This window comes from Nelusetta ayraudi, unplaced genomic scaffold (genome assembly GCF_046127955.1).
Source record: "Nelusetta ayraudi isolate G7.1 ecotype Tasmania unplaced genomic scaffold, CSIRO-AGI_Nayr_v1 ptg000136l, whole genome shotgun sequence".
Taxonomy (NCBI): Eukaryota; Metazoa; Chordata; class Actinopteri; order Tetraodontiformes; family Monacanthidae; genus Nelusetta; species Nelusetta ayraudi.
The window spans coordinates 1,060,096-1,076,238 of NW_027466186.1; the positions used below are offsets into that span (position 1 = coordinate 1,060,096).

Here is a 16,143-nt window from a genome sequence, read left to right on the forward strand (position 1 = left end):
AATGTGGCGAGTGGTCACACGCAGCACTTCCCCGTTCCTGCTCCTCCCAGCTCAAAGATGGCAGCCACGGGACAGAGATGAGAGAAAGCACAAATTTTGGAGTTCTGTCACGATACAGCAGTACAGTGTGCCGCTGTTGCAGGCCTGGCTTTGACATGTCGATAGTGCACCATTTGCGTTGACAACGTGTCGCCTCTGGGAATAAATTGAACGCTTCATAAATGCCATGTTTTCGTGTGGGCTAAGCTAGCAGGCAGCGCTTAGCAGATACATGCACTCGTCTTCTGTGTCACACATATAAAGAAAGCAGCTGCAGCTGTGCACACGGCTAATTGACATCCTTGTAGGTGAGTGCAAACGTTTAGAATGGCTTTAACATAGAAAAATGCAAGACCTCGGCAATTGTTTTTGCTTCGGGTTTGTAGTTGGCGGCGTTTAGATTGAGACGTCAACCTCAACCTTGTTTATTTTTTCTTGAAAATTGCGTAACGTTGCTAAATAGCAAAATAAGCAAATATTGCTCAATGCATTGACGTTTAACCGCTAAGTGTCATCGTGCATTACGTCTTTGCAAAAATTCTGGTAACTGCAAAGAAACCTCAAATATTTACTACTGCAAATGTCAACTAACTTGTATTTTTTTGTTTATGCTCATTTCAGTGACCTCAGTTTTAATCATGGCCATCACTCAGTTCCGCCTCTTCAAGATCTGCACATGTCTAGCCAGTTTACTTTCTTTCTTCAAAAGGTTGATATGCAGGTGAGCAGTCTCTAGTTCCTATTTGTGATCAGGCTCTTAAATAAACGTGGACTAAAGATAACATTTTCTGCGGGTTACTGACTGTGTCATATGCAGGAGTGGAAGAGGTCGCAAACTCAGCGGCGATCAAATAACTCTCCCAACGACGGTGGATTTTTCACCGTCTGTACCAAAACAGGTGAGTGTCGCGTTTAACGAGCCAACGAAGTTCATAGTTGATTGTTTAAAACTACCGATATGACAAGAAATGCATACCAGGTTTTTTATTAAAGTAAGCTTCTTTTTTCTTTTTCTTTTTTTTTTTTTTAACTAAAGACACCTGTTTTGTTTCCCATTATTCATTTCTGTGCAGCCAGAGATTGAAGAATGGAGCTCCTGGGACGAAGACGCACCGACTAGTATTAAGATTGAAGGAGGCAACGGAAATGTTTCTCCTGCGGCCAATGACAGTGATGAAGAGCCAGATTACTTTAAAGACATGACACCCACCATCAGGAAAACACAAAAGGTACTATGGCAATATGTGCATTTGCTACCTTTTGAGGTCATATTTCCCTATTGAAACTGGTCCCTGGCAACTAATGCATCACCTTTGATGCATGTTTTAAGACTTGCCAGACTTGGGATAACAGATTGCGCCAACAAGTCCTTTCGAAAACATCAACAAGCACACTGTTGTCTCATTTTGCGTGCCTTCAATGCAGATCGTGGTGAAGAAGAGAGAGCCTCTGAACTACCTGGTTCCTGATGGCTCAGCGGGTTTCTCCAGCAGACTGGCAGCCTCTCAGGACATGATGACCTTCAGTCCGCCCTCAGTAAGATCTGACATTCACAACATAGACAGCTTCATTTATAAATGCACTGCTATTAGAACTGTTGAATGTTGAACTATTGATGAATTTTGAGCGACTGTGGTGAGATACAAGTTGCAATCAAATTTGCTAAATGAATAAATGAAATGAGGATGGTGCTGTAATGCAGCATACCGACAACCATCAAGCCATGAAAAACTTAAATGTTATGCTTTGTCCAGGCAAGACATTTGATGAGCAACTAGCTTGTCATGTAGGTTGTTCAGTTATTCACACATGACATGTTTTTTTTTTCAATCTAATCATTGATAATCCAAGGATTGTAACCACCTACACAGATGTCCCTTGTCCTTGTATGATACTTATACTATATATAATATCTTAACTTATATTATACATGATACTGAACTAAAATGCTTTATGTTTAGGCCGAACTGGGAGAAATGGACAACTGGCAAGGGGACACCAACGCCTGGGAGGATGAGTCTGATGCTACTTGGGAGGCAGAAGAAGTTCTCAGGTTATATTTTATTTTCATTTTTTGTTATTAATTAACTTTTTTGCTTGTATCAATTATGGTCAAAAAATTTAAAGGTCACAACAAGAACATATTTTTATGCAAAATGGATGAAGAGGAAACAAAGAACAAACCTGTTCTTGGACTTTCCCATCATATGCACAAACTATATACACTCTGGTTGTGTGTTAATAATGCAGACTGCTGGTTTGTATGTTTAGAAGGGTTTAAATGATCCTTTCTTGCTCCCTTAGCAACGGGTTGCAAAGTAATGGTAATAGTAACGGTGGTTCATAAAATAGCCAGGTGGGGGCAGCATAACTTATAATTATTGACCACAGGAGCTGAAACTGCTGGTGTGAGCCCGACTGCTGTCTCATGTGTTTCCTTCTGCTCTCTGAACAGGCAACAGAAGATGGTGGAGCGAGAGAAGCGCTCAATGGAGCAGCAGAGGAAGAAGATGGAGAAGGAAGCCCAGAGGATGATGAAGAAGGAGCAGAAGATTGCCGTCAAGCTTTCATAACATTTTAGCAGAGCTCAGTTTTGAGCCTGAGGGAGGGGCGGCGGAGTCAAAGACACTTAATCACCTTTAACCCGTCTTTAAAGTCATCAGTCCATCTCGGATATCTCGTTCATGCGACTCAACTCATCTTCCTATCCACTTCGTCTCCAGCAGCACACAGTTTGGTCTGTTTGCCATGTTGGTGTCTAAGGCAGAGCTGTATCAACACCATCCAGTCCATCCTCACTTTCAGGTGCATTGCCACACTTTGAGGACACTATTTAGACCGGGATTATATCTGTCTGGTAGTCTAGTAAAATAACCTGCTTCATTTTTTTTTTTTTTTTTTTTTTGTCTTTTTCCCCAGGAACATCATTGTGAATAAACCAGTACCTTTTAAAAAAGAAAATAGGGTATACAATTCCTTTTCCTTGTTGCGTTTGTAACTCAGAGGACTGCAAGTAATTCATTTTACACTGTCTAGTTGTGACATCCATTTGTTTATTGATTATTTTGTTTTTTTTCTATTTATGCCTGTGATTATCTGAAAACATTTTTTTTTTTTTTTTTAAATCATGCAAATTCCGACTGACGTTTTAAAATCACCTCCCTGTGATCCCCTAAATACACCCAGATCACTTTATCCAGTTGGTCAGGAGATCCTCCAAACAACATACGTGAATCGAACTGAAATGTTAAATGCTAAACTAAAGTTGTCCATAGTCACCCCATGGCTACTGGTCTGTTGCCTAATCCCTCTGAAATATTTATGAAAGGAATGTTCAGCGATCACAGCGTTGGCAGGGTAGGAGGCGTTGCTACCAGAGGCAGGAGACAAACTGTTGTTATGGAAACAGTGGTGGATGAAGACTGGCGCATATTAATATACACTTGCAGGATTTTTGTTTTTTTTTCTCTGGTGCAGGTCATCTAATTAATAACTTGGGTGGAGGTTAAAGAGACATTTTTTTTTTTTTTTTTTTAAACAACCCATGCGATTGGAATTGACTTGAAGGCTTTTTGTTTTTTTTTTCTTGTAAATAACTGGGTTCCGTATCTTGGTATAATACGATGGGTCAATTGGTTTGTTGACGCATTCCGATATATTCCCTGTCACTACTTGATTTGTGCATGATCATCTTAAAGAGTTGGGGCTCAAGCAAAGAATCTAGTAAGTTATACTGTACATGGTTTGATTTTCTTCACAAAGCCCTTCTGCGGTAAAGAGTGGCAGAGAACGCATTTGGTTTCTCACTCGTTTTTGTTTTCCCTTTCACTGATGTGAAAGACCTTATGTGCTGTGAGCGCTCAAGACTGAGAACACAAGCTCACAATCCAAATGGGTTTTTAATAAAAATGATTTGATTCATACCTCTGTGGATGAAGAACATGTTTTTTTTGTGTATCATTCTGGTTTTCCACAGGTTCATTTGCACCATTTTCAACATCCCAGCATTGTCTCTGGTGAAGGTAAAACCAGTCTGGAGGTCTACATCCTGGAATTGCCATAGGCTGCCTGTGGGCCTTTGTAGTGATGTCACCGATGTCTGTCTGGGGATGCTGCCAAAACCTTTCCGAGTGACAATGACCCATTTTCACAAGGAGCGCTGACGTCAAGTGTCTTTAAAAAGAAATGACCCATCCCTGTGCATGTTTGCACTGCAGAAGTTGAATCGAGGAGCTTCGTACGACTGCTGGGCAGGTTGTGATTTAACAGCCACCACCCACACATTTTAATCCAGCAATCCAGACTACGACTGGGATTACTGCATTTGATGACTCATTAGTCTGCTGTCTTAAAAAGTGAAAGGTCACAGTTATGCAATGACGCGTGTCACCATATGGAACGGTTAAAGCGGAGTAAAGTACACATGTCAGAGATGCCAACTTGAAGCAGAGCAACACTGTCATTCTCACCCCTGTAAGGAAACAGAGCATTTTACTGCTTGTGAGTGCTCTCAGTAAGAGGATCTAATGCGTTTTGCATTTTTAAGACGTGCAACCCTAGGGACGTCTGAAAAAGCAGGAGGCAAAAGCCTTTACGTAAGACAAGGCACTTGGCCCCAGCTTGCTTTCCTTTTTATTAATTTATGTGAACATCTTGTGCTCATGGAAAAAAAAAAAAAAAAAACTCTGTCCTCACTTGCAAAAGTTGTTCCCCTCCCAAACCGATTTGATCACAAACGGCTCAACACGCGGCTGGAGTTTTCATGCTTTAATGACAAAGGTACAGGGGACATTTGATGTAAACCACCAGTATTGCACATAGCTCAGGCACATAACAAGTGTCAGTTGCTTTGAAGCGTCAAACTGCTTTTTTTTTTTTTAAATCTATGAACAATACACAGGCTTCACCAAATAAAGCTCTACGTCCAGAGGGAAAAAAAATATATTTATATGTATACATCTTCACAAAACAACAGTGAACTCACATTAAGCTTTGGCTGAAGGTGTCTTCTTGAACAATAACTCAAAACATGATAGATTTTTTTTTTTTTTTTTTAGAAAGAGGAAAACAAAACCCATCCACCAGTCATTCAACATTCAACCTGTCACCTCTGAAAACATCTCATCCTGCCATATAAATGGAACCTCTTCCCCGACCCCAACAGAAGGACAGTGGGGACACCAGACAACGAGGGCAACACATAACCATCTAACCTGATGATCAGCTTATTATACACATAAATGATACATAAATAAATATGTAGATAACCCAATATTTTAAAAAAAGTAATCCCTTTCTTGTCACCATCATCCTTGAACTCACTGCACAGTGCAAAGTTACAGTGTAGAAACAAACAAACAAAAAAACAGGAAAAAAGTCATCAGGGTGTTTGAGAAAAAAAAAAGTCATGAAAAGATGCTTAAGTGCTTTTTCCGGTCAAAGTGGGGCGCGTGCATGCGGTATAGGCGGGGGCGGGGGGTGGTGGTGGGGGAGGGTTTCTATTGGCTGGGCCCGCGGGCGACGTGACGGAGCGAGTGCAATCCCATGATGCAGCAGCCCCGGATGAGGGCGCCGATGTTGTAGACGGGGACGCCGCCGTCCACGCCGTGCCGCGAGTACAGCCAGGCCACGGTGGGCAGCACGGGCGCCGCCACCGCCACCAGGTCCACCAGGAAGCTGTCGCTCCAGTAGCGCTTGCACTCGGCGCCCGGCAGCGGCGACGACGACAACGGGCACGCCCCCGCCTCCCCTTCCTCCTCCTCCTCGCCCACGCCGAAGTCCAGCTCCTTCATGAAGCGCCGGCTCTCGGCCGGCTCCGAGCAGCACGCGCCGGAGTCGACTGACGCGTCGGGGCTGGGCGGCGCCGGTGTTGGATTGGATGATGCGGTGGCGGTGGCGTTGGGGATGATGGGTGGGGGTTCGGGGACGGTGTGGCCCCCCGCCGATCCCTGCATGTGCAGCAGCTGGAGGAGCAGAGCCGACAGGTCCGGAGACGAGGGCGTTACATCGGCCTGGATGCCCTTCTCTTCTGTGATTGGCTGAGGAGGGGCACCCGAGGGCGTGGCGGAGAGATGGGCGTTCTCCGAAGTCGGCTGTGGAGGTGTAAGTGGGGGTTCGACGGCTTCCTCGGACCAGTGGGCCTCCACCGACAGCGCCGACACGCCGGGCCCAGGGTCGGCCCTGAGCGGTCCGCTCGAGTTCTGGCTGAAGTCGACGGCGGTTGACATGAGAACCTGCTCCAGGATGTCGGCCCTGTTCGCCATCTCGTCGTTCAGCAGCAGCCTGCTGTCGGCCATCGCCTCCACGCCGTGTTCTTCCAGCTCCAGCCCGCCGTCATCCTCCTCTTCCTCCATCTTCTTCCCGCCTCCACCTCCGCCGCTGTCAGGGCTGTCGCACAGGAAGTTCAAGGCGCTCTCGTCCTGGAGGTTGGAGCCGCTCTGCGCCAGCTCCATGCTGTGCAGCAAGGACTCCAGCTTCCTGTTCTGGATGTTGATGTCGATGAAATACTTCTGGATGCCCTTGTCTTTCTCCATCAGGCTGCTCTTCATGGTCTCCACCACCTGGCGCAGCTGCTTGATCTCCTTGCGGGCCTCCTTGAGGGAGAGCTGAGCCTCGACGCGGTGGCACTCCTCTTCGATCCAGTCCTCCCGCATTCTTCCTAGCTGGGCCTTCAGCTCCTCAATCTCTGCCTCTCTAATCAAGAGATTAGATTATTAGCACACGGCTCGACAGTTTCTCCGTTGGCCACCATTGCACTTTATACGCCCGTCATTGTCTGTACGCAGATTTTCTCAGTGGATTTGTGTTCAACTATAAATCCATTTTTGGAATTTTTTTTTCTGATTTTATGGTCAATTTTTTTGTACTGTTGTATCTGCTGTCGTCTTGATCAGGTAACTCTAGGAAGAGATCTCAATGGGTTTGTTTTTTTGTTAAATTTGTTAAATAAAGAATATGAAGAAAATGATGATGAGAACAATAAAGCCAAATACTTGAATGACGGCACGAATGCTAACCTGTCGTGGACTGTGTTGTCAGACTCCAACAGTTTGGTCTTCAGGTGTCTGATGGCCACCTCCTTCTGCTGCAGGGGCGTCAGGTACTGCTCTGGGTTGGGAGGTCTAATGCCGTGGTTGTCCCCGCAAGAGTGGTAGTGGCCCAAGTTGGCTCTTCTGTTCGCCAGACAAAGAACACGTTGGTTTAAAACCAAAAAAATAAATCAACTTCACCTCTTCAAAAGCCACCATCGTTCATCGGTTCCCCAGACTGGGGATGTCGAGGCAATTTGATGTGTAAGAGTAAAAACGCTCTCTGCCAACAGTAATTTGTCTGTGAGAGTGCTGCCAGGGCAGATGCTCTCCCAAGCCTGGAATTACCGTCTGACTCAGGATTACTGGCATGTAGACAGGAGGCAAAAAAAAACCTTGGTTCATCCAAATGCAAGCAGCGTCGGCAAGGACGGAAATCATTGTGCTGCATAAAGACAACAGGCCTTGACGTTCTGTACGTCCAGCGTATGTTATCAGCACAGTATCACAGTTTCAAGGGAAAAGATAAAGGGATTTGTGGGCTTTCTGCTGTGGATGATTGGGTGGATTTGGCTAATATGCAAAGTGGCGCGTAAGCCCCTCTGTTCCACTGGCACAATATCCTAGCAACCTGGGATGCTTGAGGCTTTGATGCGAGCGTGCGCCGCCGCATCCGGGCAGAAATAGAAACAGCCCAGCAGAATGGGCGACGGATGTCATATGACATTGAGCGAGGCAGGGGGGCGGGGAGTCTTAAAGAGACAGGAGTGGAGGGTTAGAAGCTGGAGTCATAGTAAAGAGGGCAAATTCTGCTAGCGTATCAAATCAGACATCTTTAATAAGAGTGAGCTACCAACATATATCTTGGCAGTCAACCTTCCAAGTATCTCGGACATCCTGGGGAACCATGTCCGAGTCTGAAAACAATCCCAAACATCCCCCCCCCCCCCCCCAATTTGATTTATTCATACATGCAACCCGAATTTAAAAACATTTCCAGCCGACTGCCTTGCTCCAAAGCAAAGGGAGAATTCTATTTGAATCCAACTACAAGTTGGCCGCAGCGAGTGGGGTCACTGTCTGGGTACCATATTCAGACATTTGGTATATTAAATCTTCATTAATCCACACTGCAGCCAAATCATGACCGATATAATCCCAGGCTGGAGTAGGAAGAGGAAATGATAAAACCGTCTGAGCTTAATCCAGCCAACCCACTCACTCATTGCTTTGTTGGGCATTATCAGTGCCGCAGTCCAAATCTCCCAGGTCTTCCAAAATCTACTTGTTTTTGCTTCAAGCAGGGAGGATTGGATTTGTATAATGAACCTGTGTGGCGAAAAAGGTAGGAAGCTCATGCCCCTTAGTTTGCCTTACTGATCACCAAACGAGATCCATCTCTAAAACTATGATCGATTCTGTGTGAATATAATCTTTTATCTTTAATTTTTAATATTAATGCATGCTATGAAAGCCCTGCTTGATACCTGGAGGTGGGGCTGGAGTTGCAGCTGCTGCTGTGAGTCGATGAGGAAGCTCTCGGAGGAGTCCTGTAGGGAGCGTAGAGCACTGAATCGTGGTTTGCCACGGGGCTCCCCGCCGGTTTGAATACTGGGATAGGTCTGATGTGAGCACCACGACTTGTTAAAAAAAAAAAAAAAAAAATACACCACAGTTAGAAAATGAGCGGATGAAGTCGTTGGTTTATCAACTAGCGTCTAATTGGTGACACATAATAAATCTTTACCTGCGAGATGGAGCTTTCTTCCCAGCTGAACTGAAAGCAGGCACACCCTTGGTCTTCAGGCTGCCTGTGCTGCTGGAGGAGCTGAAGTCTGCCTCGCTGCCTACGGTGCAAAACATTAGCGCCTTAGCATGTCTTTGGACTAAAAGCACCCGAGGCACTGTCACACATCTGCCTCTTGAAATTCCTTGTTGATTTCTTTCAAATAGGATGCAGCTAAACGCAGCAAACAGTTTTTCAGCTAAAGGGGGTGCTTGCTAGCAGGTGTTAGCTTCAACAAAACAACAGCCAGCTCAAACTCTGCATATTTGCCCCGCATGCTTGGCTTAACTTTCATCTACTATGGGATATATATGGACAAAGTTGAATTCAAACAGCAACAGCAGATTTCACCCCTGTTCACAAAAAGGCACTGTTCTTACTTGAGGATCAACATTTAGCTGAACATAGAAATAAATGGGTTTTATCTTCATTTTTAGTGTCACTTTTAAGCATATTCTACCTTTTTCAAGCCATTTCCAATATACAGAGCATTTAAAGAGGACAACAACCCACGACCTGTGATTACAATTCCCACTAGCAGGCCAGACACAATCATTAACATCCATTTCAGTGTGTGCATAATTGCCACAATCTGCTTTGCTCAACTCAACAACTCCTCTTTCTGTGTCTTGCAACCCTCAGCACAGTCCTGAATCATCAGCTTCACTCAGCAAGCACAGGAGATAAATGGTTTTGCTTTAAACGGTTAAAAGAGAAGCTCAAATTTCAAGCCATACCTGAGTAGCATCTTTTCCCATCAAACAAAACCATGTTACGTGTCCAGTGACGACTGTGAAACAAAATAGTTTTCTCTAAACTGAGTGATCATCCACCCTTCGGTGTGTCAGCTGAGGGTCTGTGCACAGCCGAATCAGTGTAACCAGCTCCAACTAATCAGCCTAATTGGTTAAGCTCCCAAACCCTTTACTTTACCCAATCAGGCTCCTCCCTCATTTTTACTCAAGATCAGCTCTTTTTTTTTAGGGGGAAATTCCAACTTCGAGTAAAAACTAAGTTTAGGGGAAAAAAACTGAATAATTGTAACCTTGCAAGAGAACAACTTAGATTTCTCATTTATTTATTTATTTCAGTTTCAATTTTTGTGACTGAGAATGTTTGATATTTACATGTGAGGTCCGCGGGCAGTCTTCACACACTGGATAATAGAGAAACATTGGCCCACCTTCAATTCATGCTTGTGAAAGTATTATGTTAAAAAAAAGTGTCATTTTTAGATGCTGCCGACCCTACACCTGCCTTTCTTGAGGAGAAAAACTTTATCTGTGAGCTCCTTTGACGTTTGGTTTACCTCTGGCTTTCATCGCCGACCTCAGCTCCCTCTTGTGCCTCTGGCTGCTCCGTGCTTCTCCGCTCCACTCCGTCATCACCCTCACCCTCTTCACTTTGGTCTTGGCTCGTTCGGGGAGCGTGGGAGAGCCGCGGGCACTCTGCTCTGAGCCTGACGGGGTTTTGGAGGGGGACACAGACTGACTAGTGGGGCAGCCGGTGTCATCTATTGTAAACAGGCACACAGACAGTGGTTGCCAAGAACGGCCGGCGTGGTGGCAGGCAAGCGAACACAAGTGGGCAGCCGGAGCTGAGGGCTGAGCCCGGCTGCCCTTGAGACACAGAGCACCGCAAAAACCTTTTGCAGTGGCTTGAACTTTCACAAGGTGAATGTAGCACACAAACACACACAAAACATACAATTGAATTCTTTCTCATTTGCACTATGCTTTCAATGGGAAATTCACATGAATTATCCTGTTTGTGTAATCCGCCAAGTGTTAAAGGTGAACCACTTTCTAAATCACAGCTTTGACAGGCTTTCATTAAACCAAATAAAATTATTTGGATTTTTAAAAATCAAAACGTTGCACAGTTTAGTGAAAATGTTCAACGTCTGTTTAGATAGTTCAGAGTTTTACAGGTGAAAAAAATGAGTTCTTTATTTGCATTCACCAGTAATAAAATCCTTTAGGGGTCGTGACCCCAGCATCACAGCACTGCTGTCGCTCACCGCTCCCAAAGGTGATGGGCAAAATACAGAGGACAAATTTCACACATTTAGTGGGACTTTTAACAAGGCAGCCATGTTTTTTCCTTCTTCACAAATTTTTTGTATGAAAAAAATATTTTAAAAAAACCCAATTTTTGCCTTCCTGAAAAAAGTTTGAAGCAGCCACACTCCTATTCTGTCTATGATGGTTAGAGAAAGTGCTTTACTGATATCTTAACCTCATCTGGGTAAAGCAGATAAAATGCAGTCCACAAGTTAACGCACATTTGATAATATCTGATTTTACTCTGTAAAATATTTGCCATCTAAAGAGTCTGCCACCTTAAACCATTTTATATTTACCCACTGAAAATTATCTGTTGTTATATTCACAGCTGTCTCCAGCCTGGAGACAAATGTCTCACCTGAGCAGAAGCTGTTGCTGCTGATTGTCCTTTTGGAGTGGTCTGAGCTCATGTCGCACTCCTTGCCCTCCTCCTCTGAGAAAGGTGAATCTGACAGAGGGGAGCCTTTGTCCTTTGGCCGGAAGGGATGGAGGACCAGACGTGGGATGCGGCTGCGGGGGCTTCCTTTCTCGGGCGACTTCCTCTCCTGTTCAACACAGACATCCTTCTGATCCTCAGTTGGACAACAGCCCAGATCCACTTCACCTTTGTGGCAGGCGTCAAAAACGTTTTCGCTTTCTCCCCCACGCTTATTCCCAGACAACTGACTCGACATGCAAAAATCAGAATGCAGAAAGACTAACCTCGTATTCTTGGAATGGTCCCATTGTGCTTCACGGCGTGTTTTTTTTCCCCCTGATGAGTGAAGAGGAGGAGAAAAAGTCAAGTCAAATGTTTTATTTATCCGTGCGATGCCGACGTGGCAGCGCTTCAGTGTGGCGCTCAGACTCTTGGTACACAAGGGCCCTGTGTTTGAACTCTGGTGCCTTCTAAATCCCACCCATCCTGCCGATATGCAAACACACACATACAAGCACACTGGCACTCACTGGCACAGCTGACAGACAGCCATGCCGCTATGACTGTGCCAAATTGAGTCTATGATCAAACGAGACAACATTATCCTTCCCAAAACACACAAGCAAGTCTGCTCCATATCTGACAAATGAACGAAAATCAAATGAAAGAAATTAGAATTAAATGAGAAAAAAATTCCAAGCTTTAAAGACCAAATGTTTGAAAGAATTCTAGCAGTCAATACAATCCGATACATCCTAATAAAACAAGAAGAAACCAACAGATAGTCTTTCGTCGTGGCGTAAAACCCAAAGCCAACAGCAAATCACCACAACAAACCAGAAAAGACAATTGTATATTTCAATGCCAAAGTACAAAATAGTCGTTGATTAGTCAAACACACTCTTTTTTTTAACCGGAGGGAAATTTTCATTAGCGCTATCATCACTTCCAATGACTTTTGTCAAAGAATATTTAGTTGGACCCACAGTACATGTTATATTGTATTATTCTGTTAATGTTCAGCGAAATTCAGCGAGTATACAATTGTACGAGTGTATCATTTTGTTCCTGTTCTTTGTGCTTTGTGTTTTCTTACTTGCTGTTGTGTGTTCATTTAATTTTATTCTATTGTGTTTTGCACTTTTGGGCTCCCAGATCTTCCACTGAAGGTAATGCATTCTGGTAAGACATGAAGTGTATTAGGATATATTAAATAAGAAGATTAGATAGATTTGACATGATTTAAATTCACTCCTTTATTGTTTGAAACATATGGGCTTACATTAAAAATGTTTGTTCATATTAGGGCTTTTGGTTTGTGTGTAAAAATAGAAATAATTCTTAATTTTGGTTTTAATTTGTGCTTGATGTAAAACACAGTTTACCAGTCTCCTGTGCCAAAGTTGCAGATAGTTCTCTCGACCCGAAGCTGTGAAACACTTGTATGCAATGAGATGTAAAAGGTAGCGGGGAAGGATTATATCATCGTTCACTGGTAAACTACGTGAGACAAGGCTACAAAAAGAGGCTATTGTGTAACGCAGTTTTTTTTTAGCGCGCACATTTAAACAAGCGTGCACAATATTTTATGGATGCTTTGATGCTAAATAATGCAGAATTTCTCTCACGCTTGAATAACCTTTGCACAATCACTTCCCTTCCTCCGGCCTGTTGATTTCCTCTCGGAGTTGTTACCTAAGGCGGGTCAGTTGCGTAAGCACATACACATTTTGGCTGTTTTTGTGGTGGGGTTAAGTGGGGATGTTTTGAACCCTGAGGCTGTGGTGGGGGCATCACAGAATCTGAATCATTCTTCCCCCAACACATCCTGATGTCATTTGACCCTAGAATGAAGTTTGTCGGTACCGAATAGCTCATCCGACTGGCCGAATCCACCATTGATAGTGTCACCACGAATCAGTGACCCAATAAGTTCCACCTTTTCTGTGCGGCCCCTGCCAAAGCCTCCTTCTCCGAGCCTCAGAGGCACAAAGAGGATTTCAAAAATAGACCAGAGTGTCGCGGGAATCGAGACCCACCTCCTTTCATCAGGCACAGAAATAGACTTCAGCACCTTGCCGTCGGTTTCACTCTAACTGTCCCGGATCCTCACTGGTGCTGGGGCTCCTCCAGGACAATCTCAGTCGTGACTCACGGCCGCCTCTGCAACACGCCGCGGTCGGAGGGGCTCTAATGATTACGAGCGAATCCGCCGGCTTCTGCTGCTCTAAGCTGTCGTCCTTCTTGGAGAGAATAAGCGAAGTGCGCGGCGAGGTTTCTGCGTGGGTGTCGGCCATTCAGCTCCACAGCTTTTCTCCGCCTGAATGAACACGCCGGCCTTCAGTCGGTCTGTGAAATAAAGCGAGGCTTTCTTTTTATCCCCCCTCTCCAGTGTGTGCTTGAAAGGAGAATTTAGATTGAATAGAGCTGAGGAAACTATAGAGGCGAGGTGAGTAAGTACGTAGTGAGATCGCTGTGGGCAACTTTAGTGCCACAGCAGAGAAAGTTGCTTGAGAGGAGTGACAATGAAAGTGAATTTTTAGAGTCTTTCATAAAGTCAAGCGACAATCTAAATCTGAGATGAAGGACCCTAGTGAGGAGGGGTTAGTTGTATCACATTTCTAGTGATGGCCAAGTGATCTTCAGCCAAGCCTTCCACACGACCCCCCCACCTGCCCTGCTGGGCTGTTGACATACGTCATATCCCGGGCAAAAAGGGTTATTTATGAAAGCTGTTAGTCTGAGATGGACCGACTGGTAAACAAGTCCTTAAGCTTGCTGTGAAGCTCTCGCCCCACATACACACAAACACACACACACATACTTCCTCATCCAGATGGTCTCAAGCAGCGTGGCGTGGGCGTAGTGCTTAATCCACCCCAATCAAAATATATGCTGTCCGGCGCTGATGGACTGACGTGATGCTTCTGGTTTATTTTCAGCTTCGTTGGAACTACGTAATCCAGTCACTCTCACAGCTCCTCCATGGGACCAGACAGATAAGTGGGAGTCACACTGTCCCATCACAAATATATTTGACTTTCTCCGGCCTTTGGATGCATATTCACTCACTCTGTAACACAGTCGACCGCGAAATAGGCCGAATCACTCCGGCATGATGTCATCCCTCAGTTATCTCTTTCAGTTTCTGTGACCATTGCAGGGAGCATAGAGCCTCACAGGACCAGTACCAACAGAATAGTTGTTTACAATGATGATAAAAGGGAATCAGCAAAACTGATGCTGATAGTCAAGAGTTATTGTACCACCAAGAGACCTTTTCATACTCAGCCTTGTGCTCCTTGTGCTCGTGCTCTCTTTGCCTCCCTTTTGTTTTCCTTCTTGTTCGTGTCAGCAGACAATGACAGCATGGTGCGCCACACCGTCCTCAGGTGTTCTGCCAGGCCACGCGTCATACTAAGTCGATGCTGGAAATTTGTTTTGTTTCATACTTGCAATGTTTGATCTTTCCCCCTCCTGCCAGGAGATTCACAAATCACGACTTGGGCTTGTTTACCACGCCAACACCTCAACCGCCCAACCACCGCATACACTTCAAATTCATTCAATTCGTCCGCATGCGCGTGCTATTTTGCCAGGAGACCCACTGAACTTGTAAACAGACCCTCCCTCGCCTCCCCTCCCAATGGCTCGCCATCGTCAGCTGCCATCTATATGTGTTGACGCTGATGCTGGACCGGTGTTTAAACACCATTAATCGATCAGAGAACATACGTGAAAGACTCACCCTCGGTGCCTCTTGTCGGAAGGATGCTGCGCGTCAGTGTTCGGCGGTGAAGCACAAAGGGTCGTTCCACTGCTGGCGCTCCGGCGGTGGCAGCCTCAGCTCTGCTGGCTGGAGGAGGAGATGTGCGCGCGGATAGAGGAGGGTGGGAGGGGGAAGGGGCGGCGGGGGGGGGGGGGGGGGGCAACACGCAACGATTGGACAAGAAGCGGGAGCACGCGCGCGGGTGCACGCGCATCAGCATCCCCCCCCGGTGTGTTACATAACGCGTCTGGGCGTTACTTAACCGCAGATCGAGACCCCCTCCGCCATATGGAGCCCTGCGTGGCGATGTACATTTAATGGATCGCTTCCCCCCTCTGCTGCACACGTCCAGCAGTTCATATGGATGCTACTGGTGCATTCCGGCACAATGTGATTCCATGTTGTGGAAGTGTATTGTGTGCTGTCACCGCGTTTATGCATATCAGTGACCTTGCATTTCACGGTGAGATTTCAGTTCTTTTGCGTGACTTACTTAAATGACACCGACGTGCACAAAATGAGCGTGTGTTGTGGTCGTGACGCGCACGATGCGCACGATCAGGTGCACGCCTGCACGAGCCACTGACTCATCCGCGGTTCTGGAGGGAGTTTGCTCTCCATGGTGCTGAAATCGGGGTGGCGGCCGCTACTTTTCAACCCCGGTTCTTATCCACGGTATTTATCTGGTGGAATGACACGAGAGCGTGATGCGCACGACGACACTAGCCCACGTCCACGCGCTGGTCTCCGTCTCCTTCTGAGAGTCAGATTGGACTCGGGAGGGCTGAAGATCTGGTACTCGGGCGGTCTCGTGTCACATGTTGGGATGTGATCTGAAACGGAAGCGTTTGGTTCTTGTCACGTTGGGGCCCCCTGCTGGATCAGCTAGGTGGCGCTGGAAACACTGGAGTTTTTTGGCGAGACGTCACCATCAGTGACCTGAATCACAGAGCACAAGTCTTTAATCGTTTGTTTGACTCGCTCCTATATAGTTATTTTCTAAAATGTGAAAAATGTGTGTACAATAAGCTCTTACA

At 45.6% G+C, this 16,143-nt stretch overlaps 2 protein-coding genes across 4 annotated transcripts; one reads left to right on the plus strand and one right to left on the minus strand.

The window, feature by feature from the left end:
• Window positions 1–21: 21 nt before the first annotated feature.
• Window positions 22–3,967, plus strand: ebag9 (estrogen receptor binding site associated antigen 9). Its single transcript, XM_076012603.1, has 7 exons — window positions 22–347; window positions 661–760; window positions 857–938; window positions 1,113–1,268; window positions 1,465–1,575; window positions 2,001–2,092; window positions 2,495–3,967. The coding sequence occupies exons 2-7, from the start codon at window positions 678–680 to the stop codon at window positions 2,610–2,612; spliced, it is 642 nt and encodes a 213-aa protein (XP_075868718.1). The 5' UTR covers window positions 22–347; window positions 661–677; the 3' UTR covers window positions 2,613–3,967.
• A 1,536-nt stretch (window positions 3,968–5,503) lies between these two features.
• Window positions 5,504–15,174, minus strand: sybu (syntabulin (syntaxin-interacting)). 3 transcript variants are annotated; one of them, XM_076012855.1, is made up of 8 exons: window positions 15,086–15,174; window positions 11,622–11,673; window positions 11,278–11,464; window positions 10,163–10,366; window positions 8,815–8,914; window positions 8,555–8,707; window positions 7,056–7,211; window positions 5,504–6,732 (listed from the first exon to the last, which is right to left on the minus strand). In XM_076012855.1, exons 2-8 carry the CDS (start codon window positions 11,643–11,645, stop codon window positions 5,538–5,540), a joined length of 2,019 nt encoding a protein of 672 aa, XP_075868970.1. In that variant the 5' UTR covers window positions 11,646–11,673; window positions 15,086–15,174; the 3' UTR covers window positions 5,504–5,537. The 3 variants fall into 3 exon arrangements, with proteins under 3 accessions (XP_075868970.1, XP_075868971.1, XP_075868972.1); XM_076012856.1 differs by having other exon boundaries at window positions 10,163–10,312; window positions 15,086–15,167; XM_076012857.1 differs by lacking the exons at window positions 10,163–10,366; window positions 11,278–11,464; window positions 11,622–11,673; window positions 15,086–15,174 and adding an exon at window positions 9,591–9,743.
• Between the last annotated feature and the right edge of the window lie 969 nt (window positions 15,175–16,143).

Coding starts and splice junctions, on each gene's coding strand:
- ebag9 (XM_076012603.1), top strand. CDS start 678: ATGGCCATCACTCAGTTCCGCCTCTTCAAGATCTGCACATGTCTAGCC. Junction 1,269..1,464: donor CCATCAGGAAAACACAAAAG/GTACTATGGCAA, acceptor CCTTCAATGCAG/ATCGTGGTGAAGAAGAGAGA. Junction 1,576..2,000: donor TGACCTTCAGTCCGCCCTCA/GTAAGATCTGAC, acceptor CTTTATGTTTAG/GCCGAACTGGGAGAAATGGA.
- sybu (XM_076012855.1), bottom strand. CDS start 11,645: ATGGGACCATTCCAAGAATACGAG. Junction 8,708..8,814: donor AAGAAAGCTCCATCTCGCAG/GTAAAGATTTAT, acceptor TTTTTTAACAAG/TCGTGGTGCTCACATCAGAC. Junction 7,212..8,554: donor AACTCCAGCCCCACCTCCAG/GTATCAAGCAGG, acceptor TCTGGCGAACAG/AAGAGCCAACTTGGGCCACT.